Consider the following 19,272-nt stretch of genomic DNA (forward strand, 5'->3'; position numbering starts at 1 on the left):
TGCTCTCTTTTTCTACAACGATTAATCTAAATAAATCCCCGCAAATCCCTCTCCTCGCCCTCCCTTTCTGTGTTTCTGCATGTGTCCTTCAACATCACAACATGGCAGGGGGAAACAACTCAGTCAACGTGTCTTTTTTCACCCCCCTTTTTTGTCTTATCTCTTGCTGCACATCAACACTCTCATTTCTAACCTCACATGACACCCTGATTCCATCCCCAGATCCCCCTTGCACGGTTAACACCCTACATTGTTATGGCCTCAGAGAAACAATGGAGGTGGGACAGAGGGCGGAAGGATGTGGCTGAATGCCTCAGCATAAACCCATGGAAAAAAAAAAAAGGCTGCAGTCACACTTTCCGCCAGTGTTCTTTGAAAAGAAAAAGTACAACTAGGAGTTACTGATACATCTATACTGTACTGAACAGCATTTGTAGTGAACTCTAAAGAGATGTAGTTCACATTATGTATATGTGCAGAGATCTGGGGACAGCACAGATCAGACAATGTTTAGTTGTTGAAAAGGAGTTCATTTGAATGGACATAAACCCCCAGAGGAAGTGGCTCTGCTGGTGATCTATCACAATTACTCCTTTTGTAAATTATGCGTATCGGTACTGTTGAGTTTCACAACTAGAAAATTAGGTCTAAATACAAATGGGGGCGCAAAAGTTCCACACTGACAGAGCACATGGAGCAGACTTTCACCCTCAAATCTTTATGTTTTCAATCCTGTAGATGGGATCCAGAGTTGGATGAACTGAACTACACACGTGGTCGGTTCGTTTTTTGCCATTTACAAAGCCACAAGACCTAAGTATGACATGTCGAAGAGCCACTGAAAACATCAAAGTACACCACAAACATTCCTGATTACTGTCAAATTAGCAGTCACCATAAAAACGTTGACTTCCTGTAAAATCTCTCCAAATTAAACAAGTGCTGCTAACAATTATGATTACTCTGTGACACGACTAATATGCATGCAGCGAGAGTATAAACTTTAATCAGTAAGAGGTCGATATTACAATTCAGTATATTTACTGAAGCATGTTTACGCAATATCTTTTTTTTTATTATTTTATTTAATCGCTGCTTTTATTTTGAAGGTCAATGAGGCAGACTTCCTGTAAAGCTCCTGCTTCTTCACACAGATCTCGCTGCATAGGGAGTCACAGCCGTGGAAGTGGCGGAGGCGGACATTGTTATGTTAAGAGCCCAGCTCCAGAGGATGAGCACAGATGATGCACGTACTGTGAGCGGATAACGGGTGATTTGCGTCGTTGCGGATCTGGAGGAATGGATTATTTTTAGTGAGAGCGCTGCAGCACTGTGCCGACTTGTACCTCCAGCCAGAGGAGTTCATTCAGCCGAGGCGAGCGGAGCACAGCCTGATGAGACGATGCCAGCGACGTAAAAACCACAACATCTGCAGGGTGTGCATCCGAGGCTGTTGGATTAAGCCTCCGTGGATCGACCGGGCCTTTGTATGTAGGCCTACAGGAAAGAGGGAGAGACGGAGACGGCGAGGGGCGACTGTTGTCTTCAAAATCCTGCGAGAGGAGGAGAAATAAGGACGGCTGTATGTCCTGGAGGCCTTTGGAAAACAGCCTGCTGCTGAGAGGATGACAGATTGACGTTAATGTCGGCTTGTGGTGCATTTCCATACACGACCTCATTAACAGAAGACATAGCAAAACAAGGGTGAAGTCATACTGAAGGAACCCCTAAATCTAAATAAAGACACCACATGTTCATGTGTCGATTTCTCTTCCTGATGCTGTGGTGATCGTATATATAACATCTGGAGCACAGATGAAGAAGACGAGGATGTGATGACTCTGTGTTGAGCACCAAATCTTGCTACATCTCAGCGCTTTTACTAGATTCTCAGGTACCCAAAGGTTTGTGTTTTTTTTCTTCTACTTGTTTTTCTTTTAAATAGAAAATGGGTAGCGAAGGTGAGATAATAAACAGAGAACTGTCAAAGATGTCTGACGAGGATCTGCTGGCTTGCTCCAAAGAGGAGCTAGTGAGCCGGCTGCGTAAAGAGGAGTCAGACAAAATCTCAGCCCTGATCCAGCGCGGACGGCTCATCAAGGAGGTAAATAAACAGCTGCAGGGACACCTCCTCGAGATCAGGGAACTGAAAGTCATCAATCAGCGTCTTCAGGAGGAAAACGTGGAGCTGCGGGACCTGTGCTGCTTCCTGGACGACGACCGGCTCAAGGTGAAGAAGCTGGCCAGGGAATGGCAGCTGTTCGGGCACCACGCAGCCAAAGTGATGCGGGAGGACCTGGGCGGCTACTTGAAAAAGCTCGCCGACCTGGAGCGCATGCAGGACGGGCTGGTGAAGGAGAATCTGGACCTGAAGGAGCTGTGTCTGGTCCTGGAGGAGGAGTGTGTGAGCAGGAGTGACTCCAGCCCTGGGGGCTCCACCGAGCTCAATCTGCCTTGCATGGTGGCCCGGGATTTGGGGGACGGAAGCTCAAGCACAGGCAGTGTGGGAAGCCCGGACCAGCTTCACCTCGTGTGCTCACCTGATGACTGATGGCAGGTTTATTTCAGCCGCTGACACAGGAGCTCATGAGACAAATTAAAAAAAAAAAAAGAAAAGATAAAAATATCTGAGAAAGAGTAAAAAGCAGTAGGGCCTTGTGAATGCTGCAAAAAAATGTGTGCCACTCTAGATTTTGACAACCATACTACACACTTCAGGACTTCTCAAAGACATTTAATAGATATTTACCAGATGATAGCGTGTCTAAATTTTCAGTGTTTTTTCTAATGACTCTAATGGAAACTCTCCTTTTTCACTGGGAAAAAAAATGGGACCAAAAAAGTGGGTCACATATATAAATTTATCTCATGCACTGGACTAGCCTACACTGGTAGACGCCTTTTTTTTCTATTGCACTGGACAACATTATCTTGGATCTTTAAATCACAGATCTAAAGATTAACTTCAATCCAGTTTTGAGCCATACTTAGTCCACTGAATTCAAATAGCACTGAACTAGGTGAGTTGTGAATACATTAAAAAAAAAGAAACTATTTGATATTAGCTTTTGCTAGACGCCCAATAATGTGTAATATTTTATGCACTCTCTTCCTCAGGACAGGATTTGGAGTGCCATATGTGCATGATGATTGTCACAATTTCTATAGGCCTGTGAACCAGCCTGATGTGAAGACCATTCAGGTTTACCATGGGTGGGGCTGCTACTGTGCGTAATCCAACATGTGCTGGAGCCTGGGCAGAGCCGGCACACTTGTTAACATTTTGAATCAGACATGATAGATGTCGTTGGACCTCGCTCAGAGCTGAACAAAAAGAAAAAAAAGTTTGGTCACTTTTTGTAACTGGAAACTCTTTGTATCAAACTGGAAGGTCTACGAGTTTTAATGGTTTATATTCTATTCTATTCAAGCCAGGCTGTTTAAATTCACTTGTATGATTTTTTTTTTTTTTTTTTTTTAAATGATGTTGTTGTTGATGTTCAATTAGCATATCACAGAATTTGTTTAAGTTGGCGATTGTCAGCTTTCTCTTCTGTAACTCATGCTTTGTATTTAATCTGTAACATTAGGAATAATCCTTTCTTTATCTTGATTTATCTGTATTAACTAGCATTACTAACCAATTTCAGTTTAAGTCATAGACAATGCACAAGATTTATTTTGTTGTTAGCTGTTTATTGGTGGGCTATGCTCGTAGTGCACTGAAGAGCTTTAAATACAGTGGGTATGACACTTTGTGTTGTCCTGACCTTTATTTGCGTGTTTGACTTTGCAGAAACAAACATTTACATGACACAGATTGAAGAATTGATTCATACATTTGTTGTTTTGACCTTCATGTCTGAACCAGCATCCAGTTTGATTTATGCACCCTTCATGTCATACAGTCAGACTTTATGGATGTTCATCAGTTTTATTTTTGGATCCCCATTTGCACAGTGTGGAGAAGTGAAGAGGGCAGTAATGCTTTTACCCACTTAGTGATGCACAGACGTCCTTTGACAGCAGCATACACACAGATATTTTTCTCCTTCATGCTTTCGAGCTCTGAGTCCGCCCGTTTCTCTCTCAGCCTATTTTAGTAATCCAATGTTCTCTGAGCCATGGATGTATTAGCAAGAGATTCACTTCATTTCTGGAAAATGGAGTGACAGAGACCACAGTGTTCACAGTGGAGGGTCAAAGAACGGTCATTTCAGTGCGTCAGTATATGCCGCAGTAATCAAACTCCTTTACTGACTGCCACTAGTGATTACTTCCATTATTGATTTATCTGCCAGACTTTTTCTCAATTAACTGATTAATTGTGAAGAAATTGTGAAGTATGCACGGATTGATACAATTATATCTTCAAATGCTTGTTTTTTTCTTTTTTCAGTCCAACAGTGCAAAGAAGTTGAGTTTATAGATGACAAAAAAAGAAAAATTAAGCAGTAAATCTGAACTCTTGTGAAATTAAATCCAAATTAGTTGCAGAATAATGTAATGCTGTTAGGGTTATTCTAGCATTTCGAATGTTCTGGTATTCAGAAAGCTGCTGATTCAGCTGTGTTTTCATTTTGGAGGCTGTGGTTTGTAGTGCTACTTAATTGTGTTGTGTTTCTATTATTCTGACAACACTATGTCAGTCAGTGGGCTGGGCTAAAGAGCATTATGTTTATTTCAATGCATTTGAACAGCACCAAAAATACATCCTTCAAAACGAACACACAGTTGAATCACCACTTTTCCTACACTGTTGTGACATGAACTGAAAATTAACAGTAGGGGATTTATTTCAGGACTGTTATATGAGAGTGTTTTCGCTAGTGTACTTAATGATCCTCCTGTACTATTAATTTGACACCATGACATCTTGCGCACACTTATGTTCTTTATTTTCTACAAATTAGTACAGTTTAGACAAAAGTAAGGCACTGCCCACCCAAATCAAACATTACCAAAAAATATATATATTACACTCTCAAAAATAAATATGTTATTATAAATCTATATTAACTCCCTATGGTCCAGCCTTAGTGGTCAACAATTTGCATAGACACTATTATGATTCTTAAAGAATCCGTACAAAAATAAGGACCATTTGTTAAGTACTCAATTTCCCATTTGAGGACTATTATAAAGTATCACATGATATAACAGAAAATGTAACAAGTTACTAATATTATCTCAAATAATCAGTATTCAGCATAATTATCAGTATATAGCATTATAGATGGAGTTATCGCAGTTATTTCAAAAACTCTAACAATTCTTTATAGAATCCATTCAGCATTCAGCTTTCATAAACATAAAACATATTAAGCCCATCTTATAGCTTTTATATTAAGAAATATAAAGATTTTTATATGAAATCTAACAAGAGTGTAACATTCATATCCTGATAATGCCTCTAATTTGCACACTATCTAAGCAAAAAAAAAACTTTCTGAAGAGATAAAGAGAAGCAGATGTATGTAGCTTTTCAAAAGTAGTAATTATAATCATCATTATCATTCCACATTTTCCAGACATCTTTTCTGTCATACACGGCTATGACTGCATTGAAATGAACATTAGTGTTTTGCCAGAGTGGCAGGCCAGTCGATCACAGTGTGAGGATGGTCGGGGAGTGCAAGGAGTGATCTGACTGGTCACCGCTGCTGCTGCTGCGGCGATGGGCTATCCCACATGGCTGAGGGGCCTGAGACTGCTGGACATTTCCCTGATGTGAACTGTGGGACGAGGTGGAGGCGCCGGTGTCTAAAGGAGCGGAGGGATAGGTAAATACCATACCAGCTGCGAAGGACAGTAGAGAGGGAGTAGATGTGAGAACAGGGGTGTGGAGTGACTCGGATTCAGTGGCGGCAGCTGAGGGGGTTGATGTTACGGGCTTGGTGGGGATAGATATCTTTGGTTTGGGCTTCTCCATCTTTAGTAGCCTTTTGGTTGAGGGTCCAGGTCTGCTGGGTTCCTCTGGCTCCAATTTGATGCCTCCCAACGAGGAAATTGATGGGTTTGGGTCAGAATCTGAATCAGAGTCCACTATTTTGCAAATGGGACGGTGGGCTTCCAGGACCAGCTCGAGCTTCTCCTTCTCTTTTTGTAAATCAGCTATTTCCTTCTGCAAAAATGACTTTTCCTCCTCCAGCTGATCGGTCTCCTGCATTGAGGAAAACAGACAAATTTCAATTCAAGTCACACCCGAATGAGGCTGTTAACTTACTTTCAGGAATTCATGTTTGGTAATTGTTCACTCACATTTTGCAGTGAATCTGTGAGCTCCCGGCGACGAGTGCGACATTTCGCTGCTGCCAGTTTATTCCGCTCCCTTCTTATTCTGCGTCTTTCTATTTCTTCCTGCGATAACTTTAATAAGAGAGAGAAGGAAAACTATTACAACACATGAAATAGGTTGACCTGACATTGTGCCATCTAGCTTTGAGCAAGAAACTCATTTCAAAATATCAAATTTACAGGGATTTTTTTTTGAGATTTCCCAAAGGGAACATGACACAGGAGAAACACTACCACCATGTGTTCACTCTGAGTCATCACAGTCATGACGACTGAATTATTCAAAAACGTCTGAGCTTTTGTGCCTCTGTTACACCCTAACTCTCAATTCATCTAGTGCCCTTCCCAATAATGCTGTTGATCCATCGATATTTCCCGCCCTTTAGGTGATGACTCACCCCCGGACCCCAGTGGTGACTCGGGGGTGAGTCACAAAAGTGACTTACCCCTGTGAGTCACATGACAGTCTACTTCCTGTACCATGAAATTACTACTCTGTGACGGGGATATGTGCCAATATGTGCCTGACAAAACCACAAGAAATGACACAATGTGCTGCTGACAATAAACGATAATGTTCTTAAAGGTAAAGTTTCTCTAAATTGAGCACTTAACTCTAACAGGTAATATTGCTCTTCTCACTAAAAGCAGATATGTGATCATTTCACTATGTCAACAACAGCTCAAAGTAAACACTATCAAAGAACACAGAGAATGACACTTTGTGCCTGTCTTTAGAAAGTGAATGTTTCTTAACCATCTCAACTGTAAATTGTCCCCTTCTTCCCCATCGAGATGGATGATCTGGTGAGCACGTCTGAAAGAGCAAGCTCAGTTGTGTCACTGACAATTACAGGATATTACACACCAGTTACACAAAAATGATTGAGCCACTGTCCACACCTCTGTATCTGTTTTCCTTCTGAGGAAACTATGAATCCCAAGGCGGCTTTAGTTTTCACTCAACCTGACAATACTCATTTTTCAAAAGTGAAAACTGAAAATGAACAATGACGTTTCCTAACAAGGACTGATTACTTACATGATCATCATTCCTGCGCCGTGTTGAAGTTGTGGCGTGTGAAGCTGCTCTTATGACCCCTGGCCTGAGAAGATGGGGATGGGATGGTGTTGGTATGAACGGCCGCGGCCCTTGAAGGGTTGGGTAAGGAGGTACTGGTGATCGCGATGGGCCTGGTGAGTGCATGAGGGAGGGCTGGACCAACCACTGTAGGTCCTGGTTGGTGGTGATGGCATTGAGGCTTGGTACAAACTGACTGCTTCCTGCCATTGTAAATTTCTGAAACCAGAAAAATAAATAGTTTACGCATAAAACAAATTTACAGTGCTGTAACAGATCATCAATAACAGTGATCACTTATAAGACCCATTGTGTGAGGAGTAAACACTGTATAATTAAAATAAAACATTTTACACTATTTTAAAACATATCAACTTTAGTAGTTACTACACTTGATTTAACAATTTGTGTAAACTATACAAAAATACACATATGTTGGGACACATATTATCAGTGTGACAGGTTTAATATAATGAAATTCAATTCAAAAAAACTTCTAGACTGTTTTTTACTGAGATGACCCTTCAACCTGTAGCCTAGATTAGTGAAAGCAAACCTACCTGTTCCTGTTGCGTGGTGGAAGTGCTGGTGCTTCCCAGTGATGCAGAGTCTGACCCCGTGTACGGCGGGTTGCCTCTGCCTTGGCTCCCAAAGTTTCGGTACATCCTTTCTGCTTCAGTAAAAAGTAAATTCAATCCAGCTGCGACTGACTGTAAGGTCTCACGGAAAGACTTTCGGGTTAAATCCTGTTTGTCAATTCAAATCAAGGGGCGAACTCCCCCTTTGCGGTAAATCGGTAGAGTCCAAACTCGAAGGTCTTCAAGGGGGGACAAGGAAGAGCACACTTCCTTGCCTGTTTTCCAAATCGCCCTTAAACTTAAAAAAATTGTTTTCAGTGTGCCCTACCGCTCTGAATCATACACCTAGAATCGGAAGTCTGGAAATGATCGTGAGGTTGTAAACTCTTAAAGAAACACTATAGGTTTACCACGCCCCTCCGTAGTTACGGGAAATAGTGTTGTCTGGAATCTCTCACGAATTCTACCACGTGCTCTTGCGTCATTACCCATATTTGGTGAGAGTTTCCTCTCGAGACTAGAACTAGGGATTCCTCAGGCAGCTTCGCCTCATGGCATGAAACTAGTAGGTTTTCTGCCCTGCTATCAAACGCAGGGGTGGAAATACTACTACTACACTTTCCAGCGTTAAATGGAAGTGTTGTTGAAACGCCTTCATGCGATCACTCGACAAAGACTGAAAAGCTGACTGGAGAGAGTTTATCACTGCTAAAGAAATGACAATTCTAAATAAAATCTTTTTTTTTCTTTGTCACTGCAAATCACTACATCCAGTAAGTATGGGCAGTTTATATATAATTTTATATATTAATGTCTGTAGTTATCACTACCACTACTTGCAGTAACCACTTAAATATATTTTAACCCTCTTCTGCCTGATTAGTACACTTTTTCCCTTATGCATAACAATGACACCATATGCCAGTTTTAAATTCAGAACGGGAAACCCCACCCACATTCAAATCTAACAATTACTTGTAATTAGACTCAGTTTTTTTGAGTTAAGTTAAAAGTATGTAATGTTCAATTTGAGAAATGATGTATATGTTGAAATGATTTGAAGTCAACACCGCATGTCATTTTAACCAAATTAAAAAATATCTTAAAGAGGAATTTACACACAACATGATTTGACCATTCTCATCTTTCACCATAAAGCTGTGTCCTGCAAGAAAGCGATTTCTGTTATTATGAGTGTAACACATGTATTATACCTCACGTATGAATGAATTTCAAACTGGCATATATAAACCATATATAAACTATGATGAGTTATGAAATAGAAGTACAGTTTGGTTTCATCTAGATAATTGGGTCGGAGCTTTTGGCAGTGACTCTCACTTTACAAACCACATCAGTGCGCACACATGCTTGTGGTGATGAGTCAGTCCAGTGGCATAAAACTGCTCAGTTATTTCACCACTCGTTTCGACGTCTGTTTTTTTACACGCAAGCACAATATAGTACCTAGTAAAGATTCAAAAAACGCCTGCTGTAAATTCGGTAAGCTTAGTCTGTCACAACAGCTGCTGACCTTGCAGTCCCCCAGGACAGAGTTCCCGGCATTGGCTGATTTGTACTAGCTGCTGACTGTCGAACAGGGTCTCATATTCCTCTCCTGGGAATAAAGACTATTGATATTTTTCAAGTAGCTAAGCTGTTTTCAAAGACAGTTACTTGTGCATTGGGAAAAAGTATATTTTTTGGAAGGAAAAGAAAATATATTGCGGATCAATTATCCTCACTTACATACTGAGGCAATAAATTGAGGTCTTGGGCTTTTCATACTCAACTGAAACTGCCAGGGGTAGGAGACTTTAAAAGGCCTATACCTGTTGCTCCCTATCCCATTCATCTGGAACTCATGTTTCAGATTTCAGCAATATTACACCCTGTAATATTGAGGACACACATGCAAGATGTTGTGTATAATAGTATCATGTGAGGTAAATATGGCGTAAAGGTGAGCGTCAGATGACTCAGGCTTCAGGAATGCAGCAATGACACACTTACTTTGTACCATAGCTCTCTAATGGTGACATGTCCAAACATGTCAGCCACCATCTTTTCCCCATTCACACCTCCATTCATTCAATAGCTGCTTCTATTATCCTTGAACTTACCAGGAAATCACTGCACAATGCTCATTTGTTAGATAAATGTTTATAAAGTGGTTTGATTATTTGCACTTGAGGGGAAAGGTTTAGCTTTCTGTTTTACTCCACAGTTTCCCTCCAGAAAGTACGCTGCTTGTTGTTGAGAGTGTAAGTTTTAATTTTCAATTTGACTCCACAGTTTCCCTCCAAATCTAAATGTTGACTGGGGGAATAAAGGAAGCTTGGATTCCATTACTATTTACTCATCCTAAAACTCTCCACATGTATTCACATAACTCATCCACACCCACTCACTCGTCCCACGCACTCATCCCACTCACACATGTGCCTCACAGGGCATTCAAGATTCAAAGAGTTTATTGTCACGTGCACAGAGCAGAGACATGTTACCCTGTACAATGAAATTTTTGTTTTGCCATCCACCCAAATGCCTAACAATATAAAAACGACTTAAAAATAGAATTACAATAAACAAACATTCAGTATAATGCATAAAATATAAAATAACTAGTGCAAATGAGAATGGAAACTATCAACTAAAATGTAAACACAAACTGAAAAAGTGAACATTGCCTTGTATGGCATGAAGCAGTCTATGATTTTAGTCCATGATCACAGAATCCTGTGAGCTGTTCATTACACAATTGTTGTTATTTTATTTGGTTAGCTGACTGTAATTCCCACATTTTCAGTTCACGCTTACATACCATGGTCTAGCCTAGATTATCTTAATGTGATAGTGCAGTCTCGGACATGGCAGTACTGATTGTCCCAACAATGCACATACTGTATGTATCTCAAGTCCACTATGTTCATTATACTGAGATGTTTACAATTAAATAAAACTTAATTAATATTAAACATTATTATAGTCTTAGTTAAACATTCTTATTATATAGTTGAGAAAATTGTCCTTCACTGCTGAAAATTCAGAATTCTTTATTTAAAGTACAAATTTATTTATTAGCAAGAAAATGTACCCACATAGTAGAAATTACTCACACATAGCAGAATTACAATAAGCGTAACAAATTCAGTTACTAATTACTCAAATTACTAAGGTAAAGTGGATTAGCAATTAGTGGAAACCCAATATTTCAGATAGCAAAAGTAAAAGCATTTTAATTATGGTGCAAGCAGAAATGAAAATGAAAGTAAATGGACTACATACGTTTCTGTTCAGTCATTTTATGTTTTGTGTATACATCACCCTGTGTTTATGCAAATTGTCACACTTAAAATTAAATTCTGAATTTCTCAAAATAAAAATAACCTATGTCTGCTTATGCCGCCTGCATCGTTTTCTCTGAACAATGCACATGTAACAGAATAGCAAAGTCTCTGTGACCATACTGATCTAATAAATCACTGGTAATGAATATACACTGGTCAGCCACAACATTATGACCACCTTCCTTATACTGTGTAGGTCTCCCTTGTGCCTCCCAAACAGATCAGTTTGAGATCTAGTGAATTTTGGGGCCGGGTCAACACCTTGTGCTGTTCTTCGTGTTTTTTGTTTGTTTGTTTGTTTGTTTGTTTTTTGTTAGTTGTTCCTAAATCGTTTTTGTATATCCTGCTGCCATCAAGGAGTGTCATTGCTATGGAGTGGGGGTGTCTGGTGGGTGGTTCAAGTCCCATGAATGAAGGTCCATGAATGCCAGGTATAAACGGTTCCCACCAGAACAATGAAATGTCACAAGATGGTCAATGTTATTAACTTCTCCTGTTGTGGCTGATGTGTAAACCTGTGGTATTGAATATGTGTATAAATATGTATGTGTTCATATTAAATGCAAATGCAAATTGCTGTAATTGCATATTATAAATACAGTTACGTATGAATTTAGTTTGTGGTGAACGTATGACCGCCGTCTATTTTTTATTTATTTATTTATTTATTTTAATGTAACTGTATGTCTGCTGCTATTTGTATTAAGTTAACTCCCATTAAATGTAACGTAGCCTACACTGCTAAACCTACGCCGAGTCTAGGAACACATAGATATATATATATATATATATGCTAGGAACATAAAAGTAAAGTAACATGGAGGATTCGCTACCAGCCTTAGCTGTGTGAGCACTCGTGTACTTCCCATCGCTTCTGCCACGCAGGCACACTGAAGTTAACCCTCCACGAGTGGGTGGGTAGCATCAGCCGGAGAAAGTCTGATAGCCACGTAGCTATAGCTACAAGCGTTAGCTGCACAGGTAAGAGCTCTCATTCTCACCATTTCTTCTTAAACTTTAAATTATTCCCCAGACAAGTTATTTGGACATTTATAATGCAACCAATGCCACATATTATGCCGACTGTCCTGTCCCAGTAATTAGCATCTGAAGATATAATGCGGTAGACCCAGCTTGTCTGGCTAGTAGCAGTTAGCATACACAGACACTGGGAGCAGCCTCGTCTACCGTTGACTCGGTTTATGTGTATGTTAGCTGAGTAGGTAGCATATATATGTAGAAATGAGAGTTGTAAAGTAGCCTCTTAATAATATCTAACAATTTAACGCCACAGGTGTTAAACGCGACATAGAACCGCAGTACTCTGATGGGCTAGCTTACTAATGAGCTGAAATGTTGCTAACGGGTCAATGTTTTTATTTTAGGCTAACGTCAGCAAACGTTACGATGGACTTGAATCATGGATATCGAGCAAGTAAGTGGAAACCATGGGCTGGTACTTCCTTACAAAGTTTTGCAGAATGCCCATCCGTAGTAGCTACTTCCTTTTTTTATTATTATTTTATTTATGCAAGACTCAGAGCTCATCAGACTGAACTGATGTTGACCTCTCACTGACGAAGTGTATCAGCTGAGTAGGTACACTTAATTAAAACTGTATACATCGATCAGGCATTACAGTGTGACCACTGACGGGTGAAATGAAGAATAGTAACAGTGATTATCTCTGAAATGGACACGTGGAAGGATTCGAGCGACTTTGATTGGGGCCATATTATGAGGGCTTGACGCCAGGGTTTGAGCATCTGTTTTGTGTCTTCTCAGTCTGCAGTGGTCAGTACCAAAAGTGGTCCAAGCAAAGAGAGGTGAACTGGATCATGGACAGATAGATAGATAGGATAAATAAAGTATCTATCTATCTGAGGGAAATTCTGTGTCCAGTAGCTTCATCACATATAAACGGATATGAAAAGTATTAAAGTTATTGTGGAGCAGATGAATCAGAGTGTCCATTCTGACCTCAGTCCATTACTGAAACAATGGAGCAGTGGAAGAAAGCTGCCTGGTCCAATCAGTCAAAGTTTTCTTTTATATCATGTGGATGGCTGGTGCCGGTGCGTTACTTATCTGAGGAGTACAGTGCACCAGGATGCAAGGAACACTGCCTGGCCAGGTGTGCTTGGTCTCAACAATGATCAAGTGGTGGTACATATCAAAGTTGCATCCACATACATCCCAGGATACAGGGTTCCTAGGAGAACGTCACTTCTTATTGTGATTGTCAGTGTTATTCACTTCACTGCGTAGTGGATTTAATGTTGTGGCTGATGTCGTATACAAATATATCCATTGAAGGTTATACAGTGTCTTTCTTATTGATACACACAGGGCGCACAAGGCCAGTCAGTGCAATGTAAAACAATTCAAATGCACTGCCCACTGTTTCTAGGAAGTTGAAGTTGTAACGCTCTAAAATTATGTCAAAGATTATAATCTTCATGAAGGCAGCTTTTAGACAATTTCAACAGTGAGAGTAGGCACAAGTTTGGAGTGATATAAGTTGCTACTTAAACTAAACAAAATGGCGTTACTTATATGGCTCCTTGTGTTGTCATGTGTCTCGCTGGGCTTATAGTGGGTAAGACTTGATCCATCTGCATGGATTTCATTGTATCTTTCTGCTTGAAATAGGGGTTAATGAGTTTAGCTGTTTTAAAACATATCATCCAGTGCACATTTACTCACTTGTGTTAATTTTTTTTCACAGCTAAGCCCAGAGCTCGAGCAGCTCCCCCCTCATCAGAATCGGTTTTGTTTGACGACACCAGCTCAGCACCACCAGCGGTGAATAGTCAAGGCTATTACACTCCTGGGTACAACATGGGCGCACCCTCAAATGACATGCAAGGAGGGGCTGGCGTGAACAACCTGTTTACTGACCCAATGGCCAACGCTGCAATGATGTATGGCTCCTCCTTAGCCAACCAAGGGAAGGATATGGTAAACAAAGAGGTGAGGATAAGCAAGACTTCATCACAAATGATATTACGTGTTTGAATGAATGAATAACTTTTAACACAGTGGCCTGTAAATTACGTCCTGGTCTAGAATGACTCACTGACAATTAGTTCAGTCTGCATCTGTTGATTTGCTTCAGTGATAAGTCAATTTTAGATGTACCTGTAGTCACAACATGGCTTTATATACACTCTTAGGAGAAATATAGAGTGATCTGAAATAGAGTTCCTGTACAGCTCTTACATAACAAACGCATTGCTCTGTGTGGGTTGTTAGTTTTATTCCGTTTAGTTTTTTTCTTACCAAAAGTGTCTCCTTTTGTCACAGGTTCACCAAAGAACCAGACACCTGCATGCTCTGTCTAGGAGCAGTTTAGTACTGTACTTCTTGCCTGGTATTAATCATATCCAGTGAAAACTTTAATGTGTCATATTCAGTGGACAGATTTTCAATCAGGTTTTCTGTTTCACTTTTTAATGTGACATTGCAGTCTATGAGTTTCATCACCCAAAAGTGGAAGAAGGAGAATTTAAACCAGTGTGTCACCTGTGGATGTCACATAAATGAAACAGATGCTGTTCTGCTGGTTTGGCATTAGTGCAGCACATCATGCCAATGTGATGCATAATCCTAAGGCCAGACACAGCCCTCTGAAAAAATAACTATGACTCAACTGCATTTACTGAGTTTGGCAGACTGTCAGATCCCATTTGTTAAGTTAATGTTTGCATTTCCTTTGCCTTCCAGATCAGCAGATTCATGTCTGTGAACAAGCTGAAATACTTCTTTGCGGTCGACACCAGATATGTGCTGAAGAAACTTATGATCCTTATGTTCCCTTATACACATCAGGTAATCTGAACCACTTGTCCTGACAGACTTTGTCCCATGACAACATACGGGAACATTTAATAGTTAAAAACTGCAAACAAGATAATCAGCCACTTTATCGCTTCTCCAGCTTGATTTGTGGACATTACAACGCTGAATGTAAAAGCACACTGTGCTCATATAGTATCTACTACTGCACACTTTCAAGCTTTGAAATTATAAACTCAAGCTAATTACATGATTCAATAATTTCTATCTTTTTCTTAATTTCCATCTAGCCAAAGCCTGATACAGCTTATTCCTTTGAAGAACCTGTGTTCTCATTAAGTATGTTAACAGACATTTCATTGTTTGCAGTCTAATGTTTCAGTAAAATATTATTCAACATGAATACACTCACTCACCCATCCGTTAGGTACACTTGTGAAAATGAATGTATCCTACACAATATCCTACACTAAACCCTAACTTCAGTTATGCTATTTGGCATTTGTTTAAAAATAAATGTTGAGAAACTGTTTTTATTTTGGAGGTTGTGGTTTATAGTACTATGAAATACTACTTGAAATGCACTGAGTTGTACCGACATACGTTATAATTATTTTGACAACCCCAATTTAGTCAGTGGGCCAGAGTAAATAACAGAAACAATTATGTTTAACTCAATACAGTTGAACAGCACCATAAACTACATCCTCCAAAACAACATACAATTGAATTGTCATCTTTCTTACAATGTTTCAACATAAACTGAACATTATAACCTTCATGAAGGAGGATTTAGTGCAGGACTTTTATATTTACAAGTGTAACAAATGAACAGGCAAGTGGGTGTACAGCTACATCCTTTTTTGCAATGTATTCAGCTTGAATACTTAAGAATGAGGATGGTTACCTGAAAATTACCCGTATTGTTTGAGTTGTACAAGATAGTTGTCTACCTTTTTCATAGGGTTCACTTAATGTGTTTAATTCTGATTTACAATATGCCATTGATAGAACCTCTTCATTGCTGTTCTATAGCCTTATTAAGTTTAAGTTATAATTCATGTAGTTAGTGCCTAAATGCGTGTACACACGGAAAGTGGCTACACCAGCGGCAATGTGGTGAGAAGAAACTGCGAAATGTTAATGAAAATTGATGAGTTGTAGCCATGATGGATGAAAAAAGCTTTGACGATCCTCAGCTTTCAAGTGATACGGTTGATGCCATGTTTGACTGACATATGACGTAAACAGAGGGTTTCCCAATGACTTCTGTTCCTACCACCAAGTTCACCATGTCGATGGCATGCGTTTGGTGGACTCCAGTGGAGCAGCATCTCTTGCTCCACTTGTTTCAGAAATATACAGTTGTTACCATGGCAACCAGAGCCTGCAACATCCACTAGTGACCAACTGTCAGCTGCAAAGCAAGTGATTCGCTTCATATGTGGACAGGGCTTAACTGATTAGCCCGTTTAATCCCAAATTTTTTCCCTGCAAAATAAGTGCATGCATCTCATACCTTAGACCTCCCTGGTACACAAAATGTATGATTTATTTAATTTCATGATGATTATGTCAGTGAAAAAGTAGATTATATACTCCTTCTATACTGCAACAATTGTTGGATTTTTTGTGTTATTGCATTTCAGGGTTTCTTTTTCATTTGAGCATTTCCCTTTATTGAGCTGTGGGGTATCAACCTCTGGGCATCTTCTTATTCAGCTTGGTTGTCTACTGTGGGGGAATCACTAGTATCAAGTGATATTGTACATCCCTTAGAGGTTTGGGGTTGTGTAGGAAAAAAACAAAAAAACAACTAATACAGAATAAACACCTAAAAACTATCCTATCATAAAACTTGGCAAGCGGCAACAAATGTTGCCATACTTATATTTACTCTTCTTAGGACCAAAAAATCCACAAAGGCATATAGTTCACATCATATATCAGTAGTAGACCCGTTAAAGTATGCATGTTGAAAATATTTTAGTTATACCATTATAACTAAAACATAACAGGTATGTTATCTACTTCCTCTTGTAAAAGTTTGAGGCGGAGATTTCCTTCCGGAGGTGAGATAGTTTGTCCTAGAGTATCATTTGAATGTAACACTGTTGGAGTCTGATAAGTGTTTCACGCTGCATTTGTTTGTTCTTCATAGGACTGGGAAGTCCGTTACCATCGGGACACTCCTTTGACTCCAAGGCAGGATGTGAATGCGCCTGATCTTTACATACCAAGTAAGTTTTGTATAAACACACATTCAACTTTGTCAGAACATTTTGAGTAACTCGTGTAACATGTTATGTGTGCCTTTTTTTCTCTTTAGCTATGGCTTTCATTACCTACATTTTACTTGCTGGAATGGCTCTTGGCATCCAGAAAAGGTGAGCAACACTTTCCTCATCTAATTTATTCTGTGACTCACAATAAACATGTTGGTATCAGATAAACTGAATGGATATTGACTTTGTGTGAAGGTTCAGTCCAGAGGTTCTCGGCCTGTGTGCCAGCACTGCCCTCGTGTGGATCATCATTGAGGTCTTGGTGATGTTGTTGAGTCTGTATCTGCTGACAGTGCACAGTGACCTCTCAACCTTTGATCTCATCGCCTACAGTGGATACAAATATGTTGGGTAAATAGTCCTTGAATTTGCATTTTTTTTCTTTTAATTAATTACACTGTATGGTAATTAATTTGTCTGCAGAATAAAACATGAATACAGTTTAATTATCCCTCCTGTTATCCCTGGGGTCAATTTGACCCCAATCAATGTTCATCATTCAAAAAATAACAGCAGAGGGAAGGTCAACTCACTATGTAGTCAACAAATAAACAAAGTGCCTGACACAAAAACTTGGTTTATGTAAATCATTTCCCTGAAGGTGAAATGTGTTAGTAATGTTTGAGGATAAAAGGATGGTTATCATCAGCTCAGTGAGGGACATTCTCTTAATTATTAAGGTACTTTTAAAATGTGGTTTGTCTCTTAATTATTAAGGTACTTTTAACATGTGATTGTGTCTCTTCCTGTGTTCCTTAGGATGATCTTCACAGTGTTGTCTGGCTTGCTGTTTGGAAGTGATGGTTACTTTGTGGCCCTTGCCTGGTGCTCCTGTGCCCTTATGTTCTTCATCGTAAGTATTTTTCTCTATGAATATTAACAGCTTCTACAGGAACAGATACCTGAGCTATTAACTACTAATTTATTGTATGCAGTTTTTTTGTTTATCCATTATTAATTATATTCCATAAGAAGGTAATGTGTCTAAGTGCTGTATTTTTTCCAATTGTGTTTAAAAGTCGCACAAACAATCACATAAATAAGAAATACAAAGTACACACACTTTAAGTGATATTCAACTTTGCCAAATATTTAAGATGTTCCTTCCTCCTCAGGTCCGTTCTCTGAAAATGAAGATCCTTCCATCCCTCTCCTCGGACTCCATGGGAATGGGTTCAAGTGCCAAACCTCAGCTCCGCCTTTATATCACGGTGGCAACTGCAATCTTTCAGCCAATCATTATATACTGGTTAACCTCTCACTTGGTCAGGTGACTGTGAGGCAGTGACCTCATGTCCAAGTCTACTGGACCCAAATCTTTTGTGGTTGTTGAGTGTTTGTACACCTGCCTTTATACGCTCTTTTGTCATTAACATTTGTAGACTGTGTTGAGCTTAAGCATGCGGTGAGCTTGTCAGTTGGACATGTTCATTCTGAAACGGTGTCACCGACTTCACCAGAAAGCGTGACTGTACAGTAACATCGATAAATGCTTCTTTTTGGCTACCTAACTTTGAACACAAGGGCTTTGATCGAAAGATTTGTTTAATCAGAACTGATATGGTTCAAGTTTCCTTTTATATAATGTCTCTGGACATACTTTCCAGTATTTACACCACATAGAAATTCACATAAAAAAACAAAAAACATGATTCCGGTACCATGTTTCTGGTATGGTAATGTTGTGACATTATCTCCCTTTCTTTTGTGAATCCTTGATTTTATTTATCTGCATTTGACAAAGCATGACAATGTTTGGGTTTTTGTAGAAAACAATAAATATATCTAGCTTTGTGTATTCAATTGTAACTGTTTTATTTTGCCTTATACAAAACTATTTCTGCTATTTACTGTGCATGATGTAGACATTGTCTTTTAAGAAT

General features: G+C 39.5%; 3 protein-coding genes across 4 annotated transcripts; 2 read left to right on the forward strand and 1 right to left on the reverse strand.

The window, feature by feature from the left end:
• Positions 1 to 1,155: 1,155 nt before the first annotated feature.
• Positions 1,156 to 3,756, forward strand: ccdc85b (coiled-coil domain containing 85B). Its single transcript, XM_047585006.1, has one exon. It carries the CDS (start codon positions 1,949 to 1,951, stop codon positions 2,549 to 2,551), a length of 603 nt encoding a protein of 200 aa, XP_047440962.1. The 5' UTR covers positions 1,156 to 1,948; the 3' UTR covers positions 2,552 to 3,756.
• Positions 3,757 to 4,881: 1,125 nt separating this feature from the next.
• On the reverse strand, positions 4,882 to 8,327 carry fosl1a (FOS like 1, AP-1 transcription factor subunit a). Of its 2 annotated transcripts, XM_047585002.1 has the most exons (5): positions 7,939 to 8,327; positions 7,340 to 7,597; positions 7,055 to 7,114; positions 6,262 to 6,369; positions 4,882 to 6,163 (listed from the first exon to the last, which is right to left on the reverse strand). In XM_047585002.1, the coding sequence occupies exons 1-5, from the start codon at positions 8,041 to 8,043 to the stop codon at positions 5,609 to 5,611; spliced, it is 1,086 nt and encodes a 361-aa protein (XP_047440958.1). In that variant the 5' UTR covers positions 8,044 to 8,327; the 3' UTR covers positions 4,882 to 5,608. The 2 variants fall into 2 exon arrangements, with proteins under 2 accessions (XP_047440958.1, XP_047440959.1); XM_047585003.1 differs by lacking the exon at positions 7,055 to 7,114 and having other exon boundaries at positions 7,939 to 8,325.
• Positions 8,328 to 12,158: 3,831 nt separating this feature from the next.
• On the forward strand, positions 12,159 to 19,192 carry yif1a (Yip1 interacting factor homolog A (S. cerevisiae)). The gene is made up of 9 exons (XM_047585730.1): positions 12,159 to 12,287; positions 12,692 to 12,741; positions 14,035 to 14,279; positions 15,033 to 15,137; positions 17,266 to 17,344; positions 17,434 to 17,491; positions 17,585 to 17,740; positions 18,149 to 18,242; positions 18,505 to 19,192. The coding sequence occupies exons 2-9, from the start codon at positions 12,714 to 12,716 to the stop codon at positions 18,661 to 18,663; spliced, it is 924 nt and encodes a 307-aa protein (XP_047441686.1). The 5' UTR covers positions 12,159 to 12,287; positions 12,692 to 12,713; the 3' UTR covers positions 18,664 to 19,192.
• Positions 19,193 to 19,272: the final 80 nt, after the last annotated feature.

Source organism: Mugil cephalus, chromosome 5 (genome assembly GCF_022458985.1).
Source record: "Mugil cephalus isolate CIBA_MC_2020 chromosome 5, CIBA_Mcephalus_1.1, whole genome shotgun sequence".
NCBI classification, from domain to species: domain Eukaryota; kingdom Metazoa; phylum Chordata; class Actinopteri; order Mugiliformes; family Mugilidae; genus Mugil; species Mugil cephalus.